General features: G+C 40.6%; 1 protein-coding gene across 2 annotated transcripts in view; it reads right to left on the reverse strand.

Moving 5' to 3' along the window:
• Positions 1-2,016: 2,016 nt before the first annotated feature.
• Positions 2,017-22,074, reverse strand: part of CDK19 (cyclin dependent kinase 19) — a 120,296-nt gene continuing 100,238 nt past the window's right edge. For both annotated transcript variants that reach the window (XM_066613392.1, XM_066613400.1), the window contains exons 12-13: positions 13,587-13,850; positions 2,017-7,146 (exon numbers count right to left, since the gene is read on the reverse strand). In XM_066613392.1, the coding sequence (XP_066469489.1) occupies positions 7,015-7,146; positions 13,587-13,850 (396 nt within the window). In that variant the 3' untranslated portion in view covers positions 2,017-7,014. The remainder of the gene's footprint in view (positions 7,147-13,586; positions 13,851-22,074) is intronic.

Consider the following 22,074-nt stretch of genomic DNA (forward strand, 5'->3'; position numbering starts at 1 on the left):
GCAGTCCCTGTACTCATGCTTAGGAGGGAGAAATGCATGAAGACTGCCCTTGGGTCAGTCATTTAAAAACCTGTGATTGCAAATCCTAAACTCGAATCTGGGCACCCTGCTATGCTATGCCTTCTAGTAAATGGAAGGGGCACCTTCAGATGCTAAGATATAAATACTGTAGCTCTTTTCGAAGGTATGCCCAGTGACCCCCCCCCCCGTAAAATGCAAACCTTGCCACACCATGCTCCAACAGCTTTTAGAAGTATCTTCAATTTCAAAAATAGTTGGCTATGTGACATTGGAGGTGGGGTGGGGAAGAACTGCTGTTCAAGGAATACAAGCTCAGAGCCTTCTCTGAGTGCATGCTAACTGCATGTCTCTTTGGATCTTGGCCAAAGCATCTACTGCTGAATATGCTACCTAGGTAAACACATAAATAATCTTGACTTTGTGTAAATGTATTTTTTAAAGAGGGGAAAACTATTAACTTTTATGCAAAGAAGTCTAAAACTGGAGGATGTAGGATGAGATAGACTACACTTAAGAACAGTAGCACACTGCTTCCTTTAGCACCATTTTATTACTGTGCTCTTTGTCGGTTGATTGACAGCTATTTTAGCCAATGGAAGCAGCACATTCTAATTAATCAGCACCAGCTTCCTTTGATGATTTCTCCTTCAGTACTGTTTTAAACCTCAGCTTCATGGAACTGATCCCCTGGCATGATCAGAGGTGTTACTTTTTTGTTTTTTAATTTAAAACACGTCTACCCCACTTTTCCCTTGCCAATGCAAATGCCCAAGGTGGCTGCTTGGCAATGTCACATGAAATGCTCGAGGCAGACATGCGTTGTTATGAAGGGAGCAATAAAACTACTAAAAGGATTGTTGAATTTCAATATCCTAAACTAGGCCATTTCTAGTAGCAAAAACGCCTTTCACAGTAGATCAGTTCTTTTCTTGCCACATCACTGACTAGAAGCATCCCACAACAAGTGACAATAGGTGTTTCTAAATGCACAAGCTCCAGTTAGATTTATAGCCTATAGCAGCAAATTCATTCCATATTAATACTATCAAACACTGTTTTGGCTCATTCTATCTCAGTGCCATTTAAATACATTTCTTTGGAATAGCAATATGCCAGAAAAATAATTTAATTGAGTGACCATCCAGACTGATGTACAGCCCAATTTTCAGTCACATGTGCAGGCTGCATGGAATGAAAAAAAAATCTGTGTGTGTGTGTGTGTGTGTGTCTTGAACACACAAGCAGTCGTATACAACACTAATTAAAATATATGTAATCTTGATTCAAATAAAGAGATACTAAATACAGTATCGTATTCTATGCGATATATACAGGTATAGGCATTCTATGTTCCTATCCCTTTCTAAATTCTAGATTTCAAGTTCTAGAATGGGATATCAAAATGCCTCCCGGTGCAAAATGTTAGAATTATATATGTAGGATGATTCATAATTATATTCTGTATGTGTTAAAGAACTGTGGTTTGAGTGCCACCTACAAACCAGGAAGTATACAAACCAAAGTTTCCTGGTCTGGACATCGTGAGAAACTGGTTTAATAAATCAGGAATTTTCAATCCCCTTAGACGCTCAAGGGGAGGAGGAGAGAAAAATGAGAAGTGCTGAAACTTGTTGCTCCTTCCCTATCTAACAGACATGGCTTGTTGAATTACCTGACCAGGGCCATGATTTCTGACCTTTAGAAGCAATAACTAATGCTTGAGGACATGGTTACATTTACCATGTAAATGTCAAATGTCATGCCATGGTTGTATTTATAAAATTAGTCTCTTTTTGTTATAAAGACTCAAGCAATTCTTTTGAGACAAAACTATTATTAATGTCTTGAAGAAAATCACATTCTGTTTTGCAGAAATCATACTATTCCCAATGCAGCCCACAGATTTTCCATCACAAAAGTGTTTGACTTCAACTTTTTATTGTTATTACAAACGTATATTATTTTTATTAAAAAATTCATACAGAAGCAATTCAATTTAATTACAACTAAGAATAAAAAACCAATGTAATGAACAAAAGTGTAGTTTTAACAGTCTTTCAAGAGCAGTATGAGGACATCTTAAAATGGCAAATGTTTATAACAAGGGCAAACCTGTTGGTTTAGCTGTTTCTCATGACAACCTAGAAGAGAAAGTGGAAATATGTAGCCAATAACTGAGCACAGCCACCTCTCCTACAGGCCACAATGGAAGCTTAGCTGGAAAGCAGGATTCCCACGGAAAAGTCCTCTACCCTCAACCTGTACTTGCACCATAAAGGGCACAATCCTAACCCCTTATGTCAGTGCTTTCCAGCACTGACATAAGGGCAATGCAGCTCTGAGGTTAAGAAACAAACATTCGCTTACTTGGAGGAGGTCTCTGTGAGTGACACCCAATTGCAAGATGCAGCACATGTCCCATTGGCACCGCTACGCCAGTGCTGGAAAGTACTGACATAAGGGGTTAGGATTGCGCCCTTAACCTAGTTCAAGGCTGGGGAGCATGTCAAGCAGTGGCTTGCTAACTTCCCAGTTCTTCCTCTCTCACTTCAGCAGAACAGCCAGTTGAAACCAATGCTTGGTAACAGTGAAGAAGAATTACTCAAGTCTCCAAAGACAAGTCTAGAATCAGGAAGGCATGTTTGGGACCTGGACACGTGCGCTGACTTCTATGCAGCTGGAATTAACCTTTGAAGAGCAAATTGTAGAACCCTACACATAACTGACTTAAATGCAATTATCCCAGTTTAAGTACCTCAAGAAATGCCAACATGAACGAAAACAAAATTGGAGGGGTTTTGGGGGGCAGTTGTTTTTTTTGCAAATCTCATTAGCTACTTTATTACACATGGGTCAAATTCATTCATGAGCTGAAACACCAAAAGAGAGAAGACACAAAACTATATAATAAAAAAGACAACAAGAATGGAAGATGAATATGTAAAATAATATATAAAAGAAAACAAAATGCAGGTGCACTTCCACAAATAGTTAACATGAGAAAATATAAACTAAAACAATTTGAAAAGTATACTACATTACAGATATAAAACATTATTTTAACTGCTGTTAAAAAGGGACATCTTCAGTCCACATTGTGTAATACTTTTTAGTGTCTACACAAGACAGATCTTTAAAAAAATTAAATAGTATTAATTTACTACTAAATATTTAGGAGATAACAGTGCATTAAGGACTTTTCCCCCCATAAAGCAATACACATCGTTCCGGTGTGGCAAAACATTTTAGATTACACATGGCCTTATGTACAATATGTTTATTTTATTCTAAAACAGTTATCTTTGCTCAATGTTGCTTAAGTACCATCACTGAAGATTATGAAGAGGAACTAAGCTTATGTTTATATAAAATATTATACAGAATGAAATACTTCAAGCTTCCACCTCCCCAACCTCAGGATGCCCTTCCATCCTTCCCACCCACCCCTATCTCCACCCCAAAAGATACAGTGTCACAGATACAGTGCAGGACTTGCAGCGTTCCACAAGGTTCTTCCTTCATTATGCAGTCTGTGATACAGAACATTTCATCATCACTTTGTTAATCCTGCTACCCTAGGATCTCCTTTTTTGTGAAAGCCAGAAGAGACACATTGTGGAATGAGGTGTGAGTGGCTACTATTTCCAGAGTAGCAAGACTGATATCAAACGTGGCTGATGATGAAATGTCCACCTCAAGGTATAGGAAAATAAATGACATAAAAGCTGTGTACACTAGTAAGAATTATTTAAAAGAGCTGCACATTTATGACAATTTACATGTTTTGTGTTTCCATAACATACAATTATGATTAATCTTACATTAAACAATTTGGACTCATGATATTTCCCCTGAAACAAAGCTACCTCACATTGGCTCACCTTAGCCCTGCAATAAATGAGACACTCATCTTATTATACACAGACAGGTCTCCATAATAGGCCAAGTATGCCCAAAAGCCAAGATACAAATAGAGATTGAGTGCAGTAAACATTTCAAAAGTGTAAACCTATAGTTTCATCTATTCCCCTATCAATGCTTATTTGGAAGGCCATGAAGTATTTAGCACAGCTACACTGGCGTGCACAGACACCTCAGGGAAATGGGGTACAGCAAGCAATTTTTTCCCCAGCAAATATGCAAATAACTTGTCTGTAAAGACAACAATCATGGCCATCATTCTAGGGGATTGGAAGCTCATGGAGATAAAGCACATTCAACAAAAGTTGTCACATTGCATGCACAGAGGAACATACACTTGGACAGACAGAACTTGCCATAGGTGCTGAATTGCAACCAATAGTGGATTGGGGAACTGAGCAGCAGAGAGAGAAGACAAAAACAAGCAATCCATATGTCTGTCAAAGTCCAATTTAAGCTGCTGGTCAAACTTCACCTCAAGTGCAGAAAGACCACTAATGGTAAACTGAGGACATACTGACTGAAAGTTGGTAGAAAATTAATTAAATGCAAGGAGACCAGCTCAGATGCACAATGCATGAAGTGTCACAAGGAGAAAAGCTGGGGGGGGGAATCAAGAGGATTTTTTTGGGTCTCAAATGAAATTCCTTGTTTTCTCTACCTCCTCAATCCATTTTATGATGAATTACTTTTTGGCTCTCACCACAGAGCCTCTTGATATCACCAGCACACAGAACAATGCCTATGTTTTCTGGTATGGCAAAGCACACACTTTAGCTGCTCTTTAAAGTTAACTGGAAACAAAAACATGATCCTAGGATAGGATACATTTAAAGGTGTCCCTCCAATCCAACTGACTCTACCATCTTGTTAGTTTCTACTGCAGTCTTAGTGCAAAATGTTTGATTTTTTTTTTTACTATGAGCTTGGTTTTGATTCAGAACAGAATATATTACAGAGCAGGTCATGTGCTCATGATGTACAGTGTAAATGCCCATAAATGTATTGATAAATAACTGGCTCTATCCTGTACTTCTTTCTTAAGTAATTGTTCTTAAAATACTGAGTGCTGCTCATATATTCTAGAGTAAATAACTTTTAGTGCAATAAGGTCAGGGTTATGTGTTCTTAAATTTTTTTCTATGCTGTGAAAAGCTGGATTCTATGATTTTTACAAATTATACGCTATCTTTTTTGCTTTTGTTAGTCATGGGGAAAAAGCAGCAGTTCCTGGGCACTGAAATACTACCCCTTAGAAATCCTATTTAGCTGCACTTCCCCACAATCAAAGAATACAGCATACATCGCTGAAACATTTAAAAGCCATTTCTGTGCAACGTTGCATATGTGCAACAGGGATAAAATGTGTACACCTGTGGGCTGGGCAGAAACGGTTTAAGCCTATCATAATAGCTGATAAATCAGTTTTCTTTGTTCAGAAAATAAAATTCCGATTCATAAATGCTGGATTCTGCTCTGAACTGCAGAATACATACAGTACTGAATAAACCATACCAGCTATACTGCTGAACTTCTTATCAAAAAAAGGAGCTGCCTCAACATATATGATATTTCTGATCATAGTAAACAGACTGTGATTCTCCATTACATATGCTCATAAGCTCTGATCTTTCCTTTGCTAGGTGCCTGTCCAATATTCCTTCAGCACAATTACAATGTGTATTACCTTAGAGAAAAACAACATCTGATACAGCCGAGCTTACCTGGTATAACCAAATATGGGTTAATCAGAGTAGTGGCAAGACAACATAAGATGCATTTCACGCAGGAAAAGGCTAAACATCTTAAATACATTGTTCTACAACTTCTCTTTCAATATTTGATCTGGTTCAAATATTTGGAAATTAAGGTGAGTACTTTTTTAAATAATAATTTAAAAAAAACAAACTTGTCAAGATTCATGATTGCAAATGTCCTGCAAGTAAGCTACTATCTACAAAGCTCACAAGACAAGTTACAAAGACTATGAAGTCTCTTAAGGTGCCACCATACTTTTTGCCTTTTTTTGCCGCAAATTTCAGAATCACCAAAATCAAACAAAGGAAGGATGTATCTCAACAAAATAAAACAGATGTCCCCCCCAACCCAAAGTAATAGAACAATCTCTTTGTTTGTCCTTTCTCCCATTGATGTGGCAATCCAAAGGCAGAGTTCCAGAATATGGCCAATCACTAGAGCAGACCCCCATAGCATATTCTTGTTCTACTGGAGCCACAGAAGTTATTTGCCTTCCACTTTGCTGGTATGCCTTAATTTTAAGCAAAGCTTAAGTCAACCCACTTGGAAGATAATGATCAATGATCTATGGGATTTCATCTGAATGATAAAACAAACATTCATAATCAGTGTTCAGTGTTCAGTCCAAACACATAACATTGATTAGCTGCTGCAGAGACTTGGGTTGAACATTTTTCTTTTCTTTTCTTTTCTTTTTTTAAGACCTCTTCTGAAAACTAGACTAATAAAAAAAGAGAATAATAAAATACTCTGGAACAGTAAAATCTGCTGTTCTTGACATCCATGAGCAAAAGAGTAATATCCTGTGAAAATAACATAGTGCTTTTAAAAGGTGCAATATACCTGTATAGCTAAACAGATTTGTCTAGTAAAAAACTAACTATATACAAGCTTGAAAAGCCTGGGAGTTCAAGATTCCAAAACTTTAAAATCCTGGTGAAAGGAATTTGAAAAAGAAAGATATGTTTATGGCAATTACTACAATACAAGCAAGGTGCACCAGGAATCCTTCAAAAATTCCATAGGTTAAAGAAGTTTAAGTGCTGGGTTCAGATCAGACGGTTTCATTTCAGTAACCACAATGGAACGCATGCAAGAAAAAGCTGAGGGGAACATCACACAAATCTTATGGCCAAAAGGGGTAAGAATAGTCTCTTGTCTGAAAACATTTAGTAAATAAAAGTTTTCCTTTTTATAATTGCAATTTCAAAATCTGCATCACAGTTTGCATTTTTGGTTCTTCTCACTATTATGAACTTCATATTGCTAGAGTCCTTTGACTGGTAGTCCATTCTTTTCTTCTATGAGGTCTCTTCAGTACCGGTGAGACTGGTGGGATTGATGGTACTGAGAGCTCTGCTGAGATGATGTAGAGTAGCCCATTGTACTCTGGGACTGAGAAGATCCCTGAATGTTGCTTTGGTAACTCAGGCGAGAACTGGAGTGCTAAAGAAGGGGGGTAAAATAAACATTTTGTCACAGTGGAATTGCTTCAAATGACTTTCCAGAATTCTAATCCTGCAAAGTCCCAATCTAGGGATCGTTCAGCTTAATAGTAGGCTTTAAAAATGTGTTCTTCTAAACCAGGGGTCTCCAAACCCTGGCCCACGGGCCACACCTGGCCCTCCAGATGATTTTAGGTCTGCAACATTCTCCTCTCAGAGCTAAAAATAGCTTGACACACTTCCAGGTATATACTGCATTCAGCCACTAGAGGTGCTGAATGCATTACACAAGAGGTATAATGCAATGTAATGGAATTCCATTACATCCAGCACCTCTAGTGGCTGAATGACGTATATATATTCCAGATCTTGCAGCATTGGTAAAGTTAATTATATTCAATTTAAATGGAGCAGAAAATAAGACAAAAAATTTGTGATTTGTGTCGTAGGTTGCTTGATGCTTTTGCAAAATCCATTCTCCCCTCTTCCTGTACAAGTCAATTTTGCCTTCTACTCCCCAACTCCTTCCACCCCACCTACATCTTATAATCAAACTCTCAGCACATTGGTTCTCTGATAAATTTATTATTTATTTTCCGGCCCTCGATACTGTGTCAGATATACAATGCAACCCTCGTGCTGAAAAGTTTGGAGACCCCTGCCCTAAACATCTGATAGCACTGATTACATGTTGGTGGGCCAAAGGGGGACCTTGAATCAGTCATCCAATGCTCAAGCAGGCAATTCCTAAAATCAACAGTTGCAGCAGCAGCAATTTTATTTTGTACTGCTCCAGCTTATAACAAGAAAACTGTACACTACATAAGTCCCAGGATTATATATAAATGTTAAATATACTGAATTCAGAATAGTAAGATGTTTCATCATACTATGAAACACTTTTGTGACTCCAGTCAATTAGAAAGTTCTCTGTTAAGGTGGGCGATACAATTACTATTCCAGATACCAAGAAAAGCATATACAGATTCTAATTTAGCGCTAATTATCATAATTGACATTTTTATTTTGCATGGAATTGTGGATTCAAGAGGTTGATTGTATTCATAACAGAAGTATGATCAAAGTTTTCAGAAACAACAGAAGTTATGAGCACATTAACCTGCTACGTACAAGGGGGGCTCCATATTTGTGGATCCCGTATCTGTGGATTCACTTATCCGCGAATTGCATCCAGGTCCCCCGCAGTGTGTGTACCCCTGCTCACGCCCTCTCTGGAGGTGAGAGAAGCAGAGGTCCTCTCGACTCCGGAGAGGGGGCAGCACCCTGGAACCAAGGGAAAGGTATACACCCATATCTGCAGTTTCAGCTATCCGCAGGGGGTTCCACAATATAACCCCTGTGGATAAGGGGGCATGTCTGTACTAGATCATGACTGTAGTCTACACTGAGTAGCAGCTCTCTAGACTTGCAGGCCCAATCTTTTCCAGCCCTAATTGTGGATGTCAGGGATTCAAGCTGAAAAGTATATGCTCTACAAGTGAGTGACAACCTGCCATCTCCCCTGTATGAGCATGGAATCATTGATAAGATACAAAGATGACAGATTTTTATCAATACTTTCAGCTTAGCCACAAGGATGTTTCTTTAATTCTGAAATACAGTTAAATTGGAGTTGGTTAAAATTAAAAAAGCTCATATAACTTGTTAGGAGTAAAGGTGAAGCCAGCTTATTATATATCTAAGATAATAATCTTTGTCATTTCATTTATCTAAGGAAATACAGAAAGATTTGAATATAAGTATCCCTCTCCCAACCATACGGACTAGAATCTGATTGGAAAAACCTTCATAAAATTATGTTTCAATGGTATCTGAACCCATTTGCTGCAAAAACTGAACCATGAAAACTGTTAAGAGGTGTAATAAAAAAGTCAGGAATTTTTAATGTATAATAGTTGTATTAGGAAAAAAAATGATTTTTTCAGGCTCCAGGTATTGCAATAAAGAGGTATTAACATATGACCTTCAGTAGGTCATATTTTTGAATTATTTGAAAGGACAAATTGAAGAATGTGATATCAAATGTGGGGCAAATCTATTGTGTGCTGCCAGAATCTTTATAGTAGCAAGATGGAAGAATAAGGACCAATTGATGAATCTCTTCAAAAACAAAGTAAAAAGCGGAAACAGTTCAATTAAATCTGGTAAGGTGGTGGTGTACCCTACTATATTTAGAAATGTAATTGTCAGAACAGTGTCACTGTGAATTCTATTTTGAAATATAGCACATAAAAGAATTTGCCTACAGATCCAGATAAACCAGTGGTGGCCTGTGGAACACAGAGACAAAAACTGGAATTGTTATGGATCGCATACAACTCTCTCATGCCCATCCCCCCAAAAGTACAATTAAATTTGTAATAATTGGACAAGATTTATTAGAGATTTATTATTTATAGATAAGAGTTGTGGGTTTCTGCTTTTGTTGCCAGCTCTAGCTGCGGGTGGTCTGTTCTTCACCGTCTTTGGTGGTTCATGGAGGAGCTCTCACTCAGCAAGACACTGGAAGTGATTGATGGTTATCTTTCTTTCTGAGACCCTGTGGTGCACTTCTTGGTCCATGGCCCACAGGTTGGGAACCAGTGAGGTAAACTAATAAAGGGCCAAACTGCAGTATTTTCAATCTGTACAACTCCTTATTTTTGGCATAAATTTACTCCCTTTTCCTGCAACCCCTCTTGCGCCACACTCCATTCCACTGCTGAGGGTGGCAGCAGCATCTTTCAGGGGGGCTTAGGGACTTCAATAGGGAAGGGGTGGACAAAATGTATTCTGGCAGTATATCTTTCACAAGTGCTATGCTTAGAATGCAAGCCCAGAGTGTAGAAATATGTATCTGGATTTACACTCTTTTGCTAGACTTTCATCTGAATATACTGTATGCTATAAAAAGGCCTGTGATATTTGACCTAATTTGCTTAAACTAGACGTTTCTAGCTTGCTGAAGCATTTAGGATGCTAAGATATTCTATCACATCAAAGTCTATTGTTGATTAACCTTTGGGAGGTTTTCAAAGAATTCCATTGTTAGGTAAATGAGTTGACTTATTGCATCATCTGGGATCTGTCACTGTCCAGAAACTATTCTGGCTGTCATGATAATCTCTAGACTGCCTTTCCTCAGCTCTTGAATATGCATATTTGATAACTCAATAAATCATGGTGTCTGAATCTGTTCTTCATGAACGATTAAGGCTGCAGAGGTTAGGCTCCAGAAAACAGATGCACATTAATGTACAAAACTGAATTTCGTCTTATTTAATATCAAAATGAGAAGCATAATAACTTCATGAAACTATTTGTCACTTTTCCCGAAAAGAAATTTGAATATATTTGTCTGAATTTTATTTCAATTTTTAAAAATCATAGTTGCAGATATGAATACATTTTAGATACAGGCTTTAACGGCTCCTTCTTGTCATATTCTTTCTTTTAAGACTGCAAATCCAAAAACCATTTGCTCCAAAGCAACCTACTGTAGTTGGGGCACTAAACTACATAACTACATAAACGCATAAATGCATTGATTAGATTTGCACAACCCCATCTTGGTTTCTGGAAGGCAAACCTGGAAGCTAGGCAGGGCTTTGCTCTGCAAAGGGACAATACCAGGCTGAACTCTCAGGAGAGTTCTAATTAAGGACTGGCTTAGCGGCTAATAACCTAATAGTCAATTAAGGGGGAGAAAAGCTGTGGCACTGTGAGAAGTATGTCTGTCAGCCCAATCCTAACCCGTGCTGGAACAGGCAGGCCAGCTGGCCTGTTCTGTATACAGTGCAGAGTTGGGGCTAGCTGTGGAGCAACCCGGGGCAGGATAAATTGATTTTCCTTACCCCGGGTAACATGGCTGCAGCCTGAATGGGATTTGGATCTGTGCCCCCTAAAGAGGTGGCGCAGATCCAGGCAGCCTGGTGCTAGGCCGGGCCTCCAGGGAGGGGGGGGGTTCTATCCCCCTCCCAGGCCTGGGCCACCTGCCACCCATCCTTCCCGGAACACCCCAGTACCACCACCCCCAACACTCTGTCCAGGATTGAACTCTCCCAGGGCATGTTTGCTGGCCTTATGGCATGTCTGCAACACTCCTGGTTTGGTGCAAAGGACTTGAGCCGGCCCAAGGATGACCCAGGATTGCATCCTGTGTGTCTTAGATTTTTCCTCTAAAGTCTTGCAAATCTAGGTGCTCCATTCTGACTAATTGCTGCAAGCACAAGTCCTGCTGCCTAATAAAGTTCCAAATTGTTATGCCAAGAAGCCTCTCCCATCAACAACCACAGCCGGGGCACAGGACATAACCTGACATGCCTTTTGTCCCTCAGAAACTTCTCTGACTGGGGTACAATCAAGCCTTTGTGAGTTCTTTGTGAGTTCACACTCAAATTCAATCAAGTCAGGAAACTATGCTGCATTCTCAAAGATAAGCTCCAAATTCCTTGGTCCACCCAGAAATGCTTTTGTTTCTTTTGGGCAAAGTGCTATAACCGCTCTTGCTCTAGAAGCAGAACTTAGTCTCTTCTCCATCCCTAAGAAATGTCAGTTCCATACCCTCCAGAAGTGTCTATGCTGCATGTTTTGAGACCTCTCTCTCCACAGAAACCTACTGCATTTTGGGTCATCTCTTTCACCAGGAGAGGTGTCCATGCTGAGCATTTTTCTTCATCTTGCCATGTGCCATCCTGCTGTGCATTTTGAGGTCCCTTCCCCTTAGAGAACATCTCTCCATTTTAGTGATCTTTTTTCCTGCTCAAAGCCTCCAATTTTCTGCTTGGCAATGCTATCCTATGCTCAGGAAGCCTCTTGTTGAGCCCTCTTGCTCTGATAGCTTCCCTCATCCATGTAGGAGCTGCCTTTCTAGCTCAATGGAGCACTTTTTTGTTGTGATTTACTTTCCCTGGAACCTGGAATCATGCAGTCCAGCCCTTGCTGCTTAGAAAGGACTTCATACTAAAAAAAAATTGCCCAGCAGAATAAGATTGGTAATCCCCCACCCTTGATCTTCATAACACTTCTCTCTCCCCCCCCCAACTATTTCTTTCACTTGAAGCCATTTAAAGCTCTGCAACTGATCTCCTAAGCAAAGTAACTGAAATTAAACATGTTTATATTCTTTAATAAACTATCTTCTTTTTAAAAGCTCGGTCTTGTGGTTACAGGTATCCTAATTTTGAGGCACATTGAGGCTGTCTGCACTGCTCACAGTGCAAACAGTAAATTTGATCTCTTGTTCTAGAAGTGTTGCCAATTCCCCAAATTCGGTTCAGTGTGTGCGCGTGCACACATGACACATGTAGGAACACCTGTGTGCATGTTAATGAGCAGTGTTGGCAACACCAACCCACCAACCATGAATAATGACAGTTCAGGGACTCTACAAACCTGTTATGACTCTTTTGGGATTTACTTTTCTGTTTTTGAGGGTGGACTCTTTTTACATTTACTACTGAGGCATCTATGAGGGGAAAAATAAAACTGAATAAATACTTTGGCTCGAGTTGTGATCAGTCTTAATCTAAAGGCTTCTAGAAACAAGAATGAAGAACTGGATTGAAAAGGGTATTAAAGCAAAGACCCAAACTATTCAAACCATGTTGAATGTGAGCAAACAGAATTTCAGTGTCTGGCAGCCTGATTCAAGAGCTTGCTGTGCCTAGGTTTGATGTACTGCGTTTTCATAAACTTATCTGTGATACTTAATATATGCTAACAAGTTTGCATAATGAAATTATCATATGATTACTGTTGCAACTATTATAGCAAATAAAGTCATGTGGATTGGCCCTATGTCAGGGCTGATTCACAGACCTGTATCCAAAACTACACCAAACTGGAACATATAAGCATTTCACCATAGAACCAAATTGCAAATTAGTCATAGTCCACCCATTATGAGCTGGCTGAATTTTTGAACTTAGCTTGGCAATCTGGATATAAGCTGCCACTTCTTTTATACTCTGCCCTATACACTGAGAGATGTGGCGAGCAAAGCCTTTACTCCAGCATGGAATTAAGTAGGTAAAGCTTCACTTACTTAATTCACTTCACTTCACTTCACTTCACTTCACTTACTTCACCTACTTCACTTACTTAATTTTGCATTCAATGCTGCTGTTAAGGAGTAGAGCATCAGATGACTACTGAGCCTTAAAGCTCACCAGGTGGTCAGGATTGGACTGTGCACCTTGTGCAAAGGGTCATATACATCAGCCCTCTAAGTGAGTGGCCCAGAACATACCAAACATGAATTGGTATGTGGGTAAAAATGACCTATATTAAGATCACCTCGCCGTAGCAGATTCCGGGGCTGCAATTTCCTTACCTGGGAATAAATCCCTCTGAACTCAATGGGGCCTACTTCTGAGCAGACATGAATAAGATTGCACTGTAACTCACTTCCACTTGACCCGAGCAGAAACAAAGACATACCTGATAATCTGAAGGCATGACAGGCCCGCCTGAATTAGTGCCTGAAGGCCCTATGCGTGGTTTCTTATTTGGAGGCACCTGGTTGAGGCTGGAGTCCTGGCTATGCTGGAGACCTGCCCCAGTGCCACCACCTCCTGCTCCACCACCCCCTGCAGTTCCGTTTGTCTGGGTGCTATTTTGTTGCTGCTGCTGCTGTTGAGGTGCTGCTTGCTGTTGCTGCTGAGGTGCTGCTGGTTGCTGATGTTGGTTCTGCTGCTGTTGATTCTAAGAGATGGAAGGGGGGGAAAAACAGAGTTGGCATAGACATGCATTTTTTAGACACATCTTCTGGTTTATTCCCAGGAACAGTCCTGCACATCCACACAAGTTTCTGCATTTGTTAGAAAGGATATCCCAGATATTTATGATGACTGGAGACAGAAATTCCTTGAGTCCATTTGTTTAAAAGAAAGCATATTATAAAAAATGCTCAACTATCAACACAATGAAGTGTGGTGTTTGATTTAGAATGATAGTGAATAAATCAATTTATTTTTAATATGTAAATTTGTGACCAAAGATCAAAGTCACTTTCTAAGCATCAATGCATGAAGCCTTCTCAGCCCCTACAAAAGACAATCCCATGGTGGCTGCTCTCTAAATTTGGGTGGGGGGGAGCTGCAGAGGAGAATTTCAAAACAGCTCTAGGAATTCATGTTCATGCTGACATTATAAACAACCTAGCCCTAATACCCTTATACAAACAGAATTGCACAATACAACTTTGGCACAATTGGGAATAAATTTAGAGCTCTTGCCTGAAGGTCCTACAAAAGCCCCACAGGCAGTGATAAGCATGTTGAGAAAGAGAATCCAGACTGCTTCGAAATATCAGCCTTGGCTGCACCCTAGGTATTTCAACATAGTTTACTTCCATGCTACCTTTTAAGGCCTACAGCACTTTACCAATGGGGTGGGGTGTTTTGACCAGGGAGTCATAAATTCAAGCAGAAACTCCAGTTCACAAAGGTATTTTTTCAATGAACTAAAATTTTAGTAGCCTTGAAAGTGAACCAAATCCTTAAACACAAAAAAGGGTAACTAATTCATAATAAATGGTTCACTAGTCAGAAGTTCAAGAGAATCTTTTGAAAGGAAAGGCCTCTTTCTTCTTCAGTGTAGAGCAGGGGTGCCCAAACCCCAACCCAGGGGCCATTCGCGGCCCTCGGGGACTCCCAAACCCATTGAGAGAACATTCATTCATATAAGTTCCAACTATAATATATTCATTTAGGTAAATACATGTACATTTATGCAAATTTGAAATTTAAATTAATTCTTTTTCCCCCCTCCCTGACACAGTGTCAGAGAGATGATGTGGCCCTCCTGCCAAAAAGTTTGGACACCCCTGCTGTAGAGAACGAGGCAAGGCTATGTTTCCCAGGTTGTTGTGAAAGAAAGGTAAGTAGGTTCTGGATTGGTAGCTCTCTTGAATTTACTCTTAACACCAAATATAAGCTTTTCTCAAAGAAAGGCAACAAAAAAGCTAATTCAACTAAACTGTGGATTAAGGGCCCAATCCTAAACTGGCCCAGCATTGGCGATGGGTGCTGTAAACATGCAATAAAGTACAATTATGACACCCAGTGAGCAGGGACCGCTGGTGCTGGGTCTACGTCAGTAAAGCGCTGGGCCCAGCTCCAACAGGAAGAGGATACACCACTGTGGGAGGTAAGTGCAACTGCCAGGTGTTGGTATGACCTCTTGGGGTGGGAAGGAGGGTAGAACGAGAGAGGGGAAGTGTGGGGGGAGCTCTTATCCATTGCATCCTGAACTCTGTGTCAGGCAAGAAGGCCTGACACAGAGTCCCTCAAGTCTGTGCCAGAAAAATAGCCAGCACAGACTTGAGAAGTCCCACTGCAGGGATTGGGGCTTTTCCCGGGGGATGGGGACAAAAGTCCCCCCAAGGAGACTTCCAGCAGCTTCCTAGTGCCCACTGGATACAGCAGGAGCTGCTTTGGCACCGCTGTTTCAGTGGATGCAGGGAAACTCAGGATTGGGCTGCCCCCTGGAATTTCTAAAAACTTGTGTTCCAAGTGATGTGGATCATAATTTTTTTTCAAAAAGCAAAAATGTCTGCCTTGACCAAGTAGTAGAAAGGCACAGTTGGCAGGTGATAGCATAGATCAGGGGTTCCCAATCAGTGCATTGTGACGTCCTGGGATATTGCAAGGCACCCCTCCCGGGGCTGTCACAAAAGGCCCACTGCTGAGCAGCGAGACAGTAGCCTGAACCTAAAACTAGTGATAAGTGATAAGGAGTGATAGTGATAAGGAGGCTCCACATGGCAGCAGAGCTGCTGCACACAAAAACCATGTGATTGAAAAGCCCTCTTGCCTGCCCTGGTCCCCTTATGGCTATTTTTAGAATCCTTATTAATCTTGCAACCCGGAAGTGAGTGGCCAGTGATGTCATCGCTTGACGCAAAATGCGTCATCACCATTCACTTCAGAGTTCCAGCATGAGAGAGGGAAATTGCCAGCTGGGTTGCCAGCTGGCAATTGCCAGAGGGAAATTGCCAGCTGGCATATATCATGCTGGTGGGTGGGGCGTGTAACATATGTACTCTCTGTTTATACAGGACAAACTGGCCAGCTGCTACCCAAAATAATAAATAGGTTCAAATACGATGTAAAAATGGATACATTCAAAAACCAATGGAAGAACATTACAATCTCTGAGGACACACTAATGCTGAACTGAAAATCACTATTCTTTAACAAAGAAACACCAAAGAGAGACTTCAGTGTGACACTTCTGGTGATAATTTATAAAAAGATATGATACTCCCAGGCTTCAACTGTAACAATGGTTTCCTGACAAATTACATGTGCTAACGAAATCTGTCTAGTCTTGCTAAGTTAACACCAGTTACAACTGTTGTCATTGTGGTTATTTTGTACATTTCAGTTTCATACAATATTCATCTCTTATGTTTCATGGACATTTGACCCCACTGTTAATATCCCCCCTTCTCTATATGTTTCTCTGTGTTCCTGTATACATGCTTGTATCTGTACAAACACAACTGCCACCTGAGGATACTTCATGCATTTCATGAAGTAGATGGTACTCCACAAAAGCATGTTTTATAATATATTTATTGATCCAAGTTGCCACAAGACTCTGTGAGCCTCTGTGAGCCATTGTGGGGCTGCTTACCTTACTTTGGGGAAGGATCCAGCGGCAGCCCTCCTCGGTGCCACCGAACCTGGGCGCCCCGGTCAGCTCAGGATTGGGCTGTGTGTTTATGGTACAACAAACTAATATGGTTAACCCTCACAGAGGACTATTATACACAAAAAAGAACCTGTGTATCATTACCGATTAATAATGAATTTTCTTCAGTATAATACTGCAGTGAAAGCAGCATAACCAATATTATAAAAAATATTGGGGAGTGGTATACAGGCCATAAATAAGTTCACCTGATTTGAATGCAATGATACTTCTTACCACTTCATGGGAATGAGGATAATAACTAGAAAGATTCCAAGTGCAAAAAGAATGTTTCATATCAAAATAAACAGTTATCTAAGGAAGGTGAACAAAATACATAAAGGTGGGTCAAGAGCACTATTCTCTGCACCTCATATCCAAGACCTCAAGCCCAATAATGCCCATCTACAGTTATAACAACAAAGGCAATCAAATTTCTGGGAAGGACCAATCTGGGACCAATAAGAAATGGGATAGGAACTGGGCAAGCTGCTCAGTGGTCATACGGGACAGTGGTAAATACCACTGATAACAATAGTCAGCCATTGGCTAGAAGGCTGAAAGCAAAACCAACATTATATTGATACATCAAATGGGGAAGTGCAGTGGTTAGGCATCAGAGATAATCAAAGACTGTTGCAACTGCAGAATAGTGCAGTGGTTCCCAAACTTTTTCAACTGGTGGCTCCCCTGCTCATTTGCCCATTGGTTGTGGCTCCCAATTAGGACTACAATTCTATACATTGTATAAGGTGGTGGGTTTTTCATGAGGGATTCTGCAGCTTCCCTGGTTGGTTTCCATGGCTCCCCTGGGGAGCCACGGCTCACAATTTGGGAACCAGCAGAATAGTGTATACAAGATAGAAGTTTGCACACTCAAATTAAGGAAGCAAAATGTTCATCTTTCAATTGTGGATTACTTCAGAAACTCGCATTTCAGAATGTTTATGGAGCAAAATGGAATGATGCAAATCTAATTCTCATGATTTGCTGATTTTTTCCCCTTCCTTACAAAGTCTGAGATGTTTTTATGCTCTAAATGCTCTAAATTGTTCAGTCAAGTATTCTAATAGGTGTTGGGGTAACTTCTGCAAGCTGTAAACTCTCATTCTCTCTCTCCCCCCCCCTTCCTCTGATTCTGGGGTTGTTTCAAAGAACCTGCTTCTCCTCCCTTCATTTTGTCAATGTTTATAGAACATTTAGGTAAATAAGCTTCCCACAAGCCACTGCAAAAAAAAGCCTTCAGGACAAATTCCCCATCCCTGTCAATAATCACAAGCCTGACTACCGCTTACACTAATTAAAACCATTTATTATTATTCATCAGTAGCATATTCCAAGTTACACAATATATGAAACTGGCACAAGTTTGGGTTGCACAAAACAATATACTAGCAAGATATCAGGCCCTTACAAACATTCTGTAACAATTTGTTGCAGCAAATTTACCAGTGAATGCCATGGTTGTAAGTATTTCAGCAGCAGTATACTCAAGTTTACATTAGAAGATTATACTGTTGTTGCAGTGTAGTCATTGTTGACAGTGCGCATGGGAACCTCAAGTTCAAACCCCTGCTCAAGAGGTGGCAGCCACAGGCAATTCATACTCTTGCACCATGGGACCTACCTTACAGGAGTATTGTTAAAATTAAATCATTCTAAAGTTCCTTGCACACTGAAACGTGCCATGGTGATGTGCCACAACAGCAACTTGCAGCAATAATGCGAACTCATGAAAGAGAGGCACACAGAAATAATTGCCTTAACTCTTACCCTGCAGAGAGGCAATACAGTTGCCATTTGTCTTGATGCCTTTCCAAATATGATTGCAGAAGAGGCAGGAGTATCTCACTTTCGTATATTTGTCAACTTCTACAATTTCAAGACTGAATTACAAGCTCAGCCCTATGGCACGGTTTAGCAGTGGTTACACAAAGGCTTTCACATAATTCCTGTATTATTGTCCATTGTTTACAAATTCTGATTTTTTTTTTTCCAAATAAACACAATTTCAGTTTCTTGCATCCTAGGCTATTTAGAGTTGCAAGACACCAAAGACATTAACCTAATGCTGCTTTGTACTTTTTTTTTCTCCAGGATCATGATATCTGCCAAAAATAAAACAAAAAGCAACACCTTTGCAAGTGGGAGGCATGGCTGGCTAAGCCAATTGGACCAATTGCTCACAATTGGGCCCTGTGCCTAATGAGCCCCTGGGGTAAGGTACTCTAGCCTTGTATGCAATTTTATTTTAAAATGTTCTTAGATCAATTTCATCCATTAACTTGCATGCACTCTTTAAGAACACGTTTTGATTGCTTTCCATTCTACCATAGAGATATAAAGTATATAATAAGTTTATTTATACAGGTGGAGCCTTTTATCCACGAATTTTATATCCATGGATCTGGTTCAACACAGCTCCCCTGGACCCACGATAAACCAGGCTTGGCTGCACCTCAACCTTCCGAAGGGGACTGGAACCCTGTTCTGGTCACCTCGGGAGGGCTTTCTGAAGTCTGTAGAGCACATGCGCGCCTGTGCTTCAGAATGCCCAAAAAGGTAAAAAAAAAGAAGCTATTTTTGTCATTAAAAGTAGTTAAATAGTTTTCTCTCTCTCTCTTTTTGGCCTGTTTGGCCATTCTGAAGCCCTCAGAGACCACAGGCGGATGCATGCGGCCTCTGCAGGTTTCAAAAAGCCCTCTGGAGGCTCCAATCTCATTCAGAGGGTTTAAGGCAGTGGTTCTCAACCTTTTTCAACAGGCGGTTCCCTTGCCCTATTGGGCCACTGGCCATGGCTCCCTATTAGAACTACAATTCTATACATTATATAGGGTGCTGAGTTTTTTTGCAAGGATTCTGTGGCTCCTTTGGCTGGTTTCTACAGCTCCCTGGGAAGCCACAGCTCACAGTTTGGGAACCACTGGTTTAAGGGGTCGAAAACTGCAGATTTGCTTATCTGTAATTTTTCAATATATGTGGGGGGTTCGAAAAGGGATACTTTAAGAATACCAGAACCCCACTGTATCTCCAAGATTCTACAGAACTCGGCTATGAACCTGGGGCCCTACAAAAGATGTTTCCAATTGGGCCTCACAGCTCCTAAGGTGAGCTTAAGGTCCTAAGGTCCTCCCTAGTGGGAGGACACATCATTTACACCTCTACAAGTGCCATAAAGAAATGATTCATAGCTCAAACTGAAATATTATTTGCTCCCAAACAAAAATTGGGTTTTCAATGTTAAAATCAGGCAGTTGAAATCACAGAACTGTCTTTTACAGGAATGCCTGAGCATGATCTCTGTTCATGGTGCATATGATATGGGCAGTTTCTTCATTGTTGACCTGGTTGAATGGGTGAATACTACAGAGAGAATGAATGAACACATTTGAATATGACACATAAAGGCTGCAGGAAGATCATGCCATGGAATGGTGCCAGACTGGAACACAGGTCTTCTAAACCTGTTGAAAGGGAGAGCTGCAAAAGATACCTGAAGGGAGCTGCAAAAATAATAAAGGTCTAGAGGTCTAGAGGGTAGAGCCTCCGTCTGCCTGAAGATAACATCCACAAGGTCGCCAGTTCGAGGCCACCGGCACCGTGCAACCTTGGAGCAGCTGACAAGCTGAAGCCGAGCAATTCCATCGGCTCTGAGCGTGGAAGGATGGAGGTCAGAATGTGAAGCCAGATCGGAATGAAACACCTTGAATGTAGTCGTTCTTGAAAGAAAGAATCTTCTTTGAAATTGTAAAAATTCCTATTTAATAAGGGATTTAATAAAGCCTGCCTATGTAAACCGCCTTGAATAAAGTCTTGAATAAAGATCAAGAAAGGCGGTATATAAATACCTGTTATCATTATTATTATTAAAGGGGTAAAAGAAAAGCCTGAACATCAGTGGGGATATGGAGAGGGCAGCATCACAACAGGCTCAAAGGGTTTAACTACCTTATCAGGGACAGCTCCAAGTTTCAGGGAGCCTTGACAAACTGCCCTACCTGGGATGGGCCCTAATAGAACTGATGGCAGGGGATATAAGAACAAGTGGGGAGAGAATTAAGTGGAGAGCAAGATAATTAAAATTTGAAGAAAAGAGAATAGTGAAGAAAATGAGCATTCAGTGGGGCAGCAAGACCGGAGAGGGTGGCAGGCATACAGGTAGGGGTGCTGTCTGTTGGCCACCCCTCCAAGGTTGCTGTGCCATGAGACCATTTCAAGTTGCTTCAGGCCCCAATACATACTCCATAATGGTGTCACTCTTAAATCAGCTTCTTGTGTCCAGAAATTCTTCCCCTGGATTAGAAAACATCTACTCTAGACATGGTTCCATATATTCACCCAGCTCGCCTTGACAAAGCCTCAACGTGGAAGGACACGTTAGCTGAATGAAAATGAGAGGCAGAGATAGGTATCAACAACATACAGATGATGCTGATCTCCAAATCTCTCTTCAACCATGTCTAGTGGACATCATGCACACTTTGAAAAAAGACTGGGAAGACAACAAAACAGAACTTTTCGGGAATCCAAAAGGAATCCAAAATCCATTGAATGAGGAAGACATGACTTGTCACCAATCACCAGGCTCCATGTCTTTCTACCAATTATGAACAGAACTGGGATGTAATAGCCCATAAAAATATGAGCTGTAATAGCCCATATGCTAGGTCATATAGTTTAATGACCAACAACAAATGCTCAATTCTTACTGTTCTTAAAGGAAACCGAGTACCACACTTGAGGGACCAAGAATGCAGTACCAAGAATATGGGGGGGAGGGGAAATGTGCAGTACTATGAACAAAGCATCCTTGGTCCTGTATATATATGAAGGATTTGTAGTGCAGAAGCCACAAATATTTCAAAATGCAAGCCAAGCTCCATTTCTACAATAAAAATAGGGCATACAGAGCTGGAGGGATATTTTTCTTCAACTACAGGCTCTTAAAAGAAATCAACAAGACACAGATGATTTCCGCATGAGTCTTTTTCCTTTCTTCCTCCAGTCACGTGCTACTAATAGTGTCTAAATCTACTGAACACTGTAAAACAGCATTTCTCAGCATTTGTCCCCCACCATATCACTTTGCATGGTCCACCTATTGGAAGCACCACTGGAAGTAACTGGCGATGATGTCATCATCAGGTACTTCTGGATTTGAAGACCAGATGAAACATGATAAACATCTGTAAGAGGCTTAGGAAGAGGGCATTTTCAAGCATGCAAAAAG

Source organism: Tiliqua scincoides, chromosome 1 (genome assembly GCF_035046505.1).
Source record: "Tiliqua scincoides isolate rTilSci1 chromosome 1, rTilSci1.hap2, whole genome shotgun sequence".
NCBI lineage: Eukaryota > Metazoa > Chordata > Lepidosauria > Squamata > Scincidae > Tiliqua > Tiliqua scincoides.